The sequence below is a fragment of the Zerene cesonia genome, chromosome 12 (assembly GCF_012273895.1).
Source record: "Zerene cesonia ecotype Mississippi chromosome 12, Zerene_cesonia_1.1, whole genome shotgun sequence".
NCBI lineage: Eukaryota > Metazoa > Arthropoda > Insecta > Lepidoptera > Pieridae > Zerene > Zerene cesonia.
In genome coordinates, this window is record NC_052113.1 from 5,310,136 (window position 1) to 5,310,922 (window position 787).

Here is a 787-nt window from a genome sequence, read left to right on the forward strand (position 1 = left end):
GTGACGGAGCACCAGATGTTACTGGTCTTCACGACATTGATGAATATGTGCAGTCCCAATTACTGTTAGCTGCTCTGAATATAACCACACATGTACTGAAAATTGGTGGCGTTTTCGTAGCCAAAATATTCAGAGGAAAGGACGTAACACTCTTATATTCCCAATTAAAACAGTTTTTTGAGTTAGTTACTGTTACCAAACCTAAGAGCTCTAGAAATTCAAGCATTGAGGCATTTGTAGTGTGTCAAAATTATAATCCTCCACCTGGCTATGTTCCTACTATGGATAATCCCCTATTAGACCACAAGTACTGTGATTTCAATCAGTTTACAGGTGTGAACAGATTTATAGTTCCATTTAATGCCTGTGGTGACCTCAGTGCTTATGACTCTGATACATCATATCCTCTACTGTTGGAAGGACAAGAGCATTATGAATATAGAGAACCAGTCCAAAGTCCTATAAATCCTCCATATAAAGATGTGCTGGATAAAATGAGAAATAAATAATCTTTGGTTCAGCTGTCTATTTCATTTCAATATATTAACAATAAGTCTATATAGTAATGTTACCTTTTTGTTATCTATGTTGACTGTAAATGACTTATATATTGCCTACTATAATAATGTTATAAATGCAAAAGTACTTAATCCGGTCTTTCTGTCTAACTCTTCGTCACGCCTTAATCACAACTAATAATTTGTATATAACTAATAATAGTGGAAACCCCACTGGAACATTAACTGCTTTTTGCTGTGATTACGTGGGCGAAACAACATGCGGAGAG

The 787-nt window shown here is 35.6% G+C and overlaps 1 protein-coding gene across 1 annotated transcript; it reads left to right on the plus strand.

The window, feature by feature from the left end:
• Positions 1–5: 5 nt before the first annotated feature.
• On the plus strand, positions 6–520 carry LOC119830952 (putative tRNA (cytidine(32)/guanosine(34)-2'-O)-methyltransferase; the record flags this gene model as incomplete). The annotated part of the gene is made up of 1 exon (XM_038354145.1): positions 6–520. A coding segment is annotated over one exon (504 nt), but the record flags the coding sequence as incomplete, so codon positions are not given.
• Between the last annotated feature and the right edge of the window lie 267 nt (positions 521–787).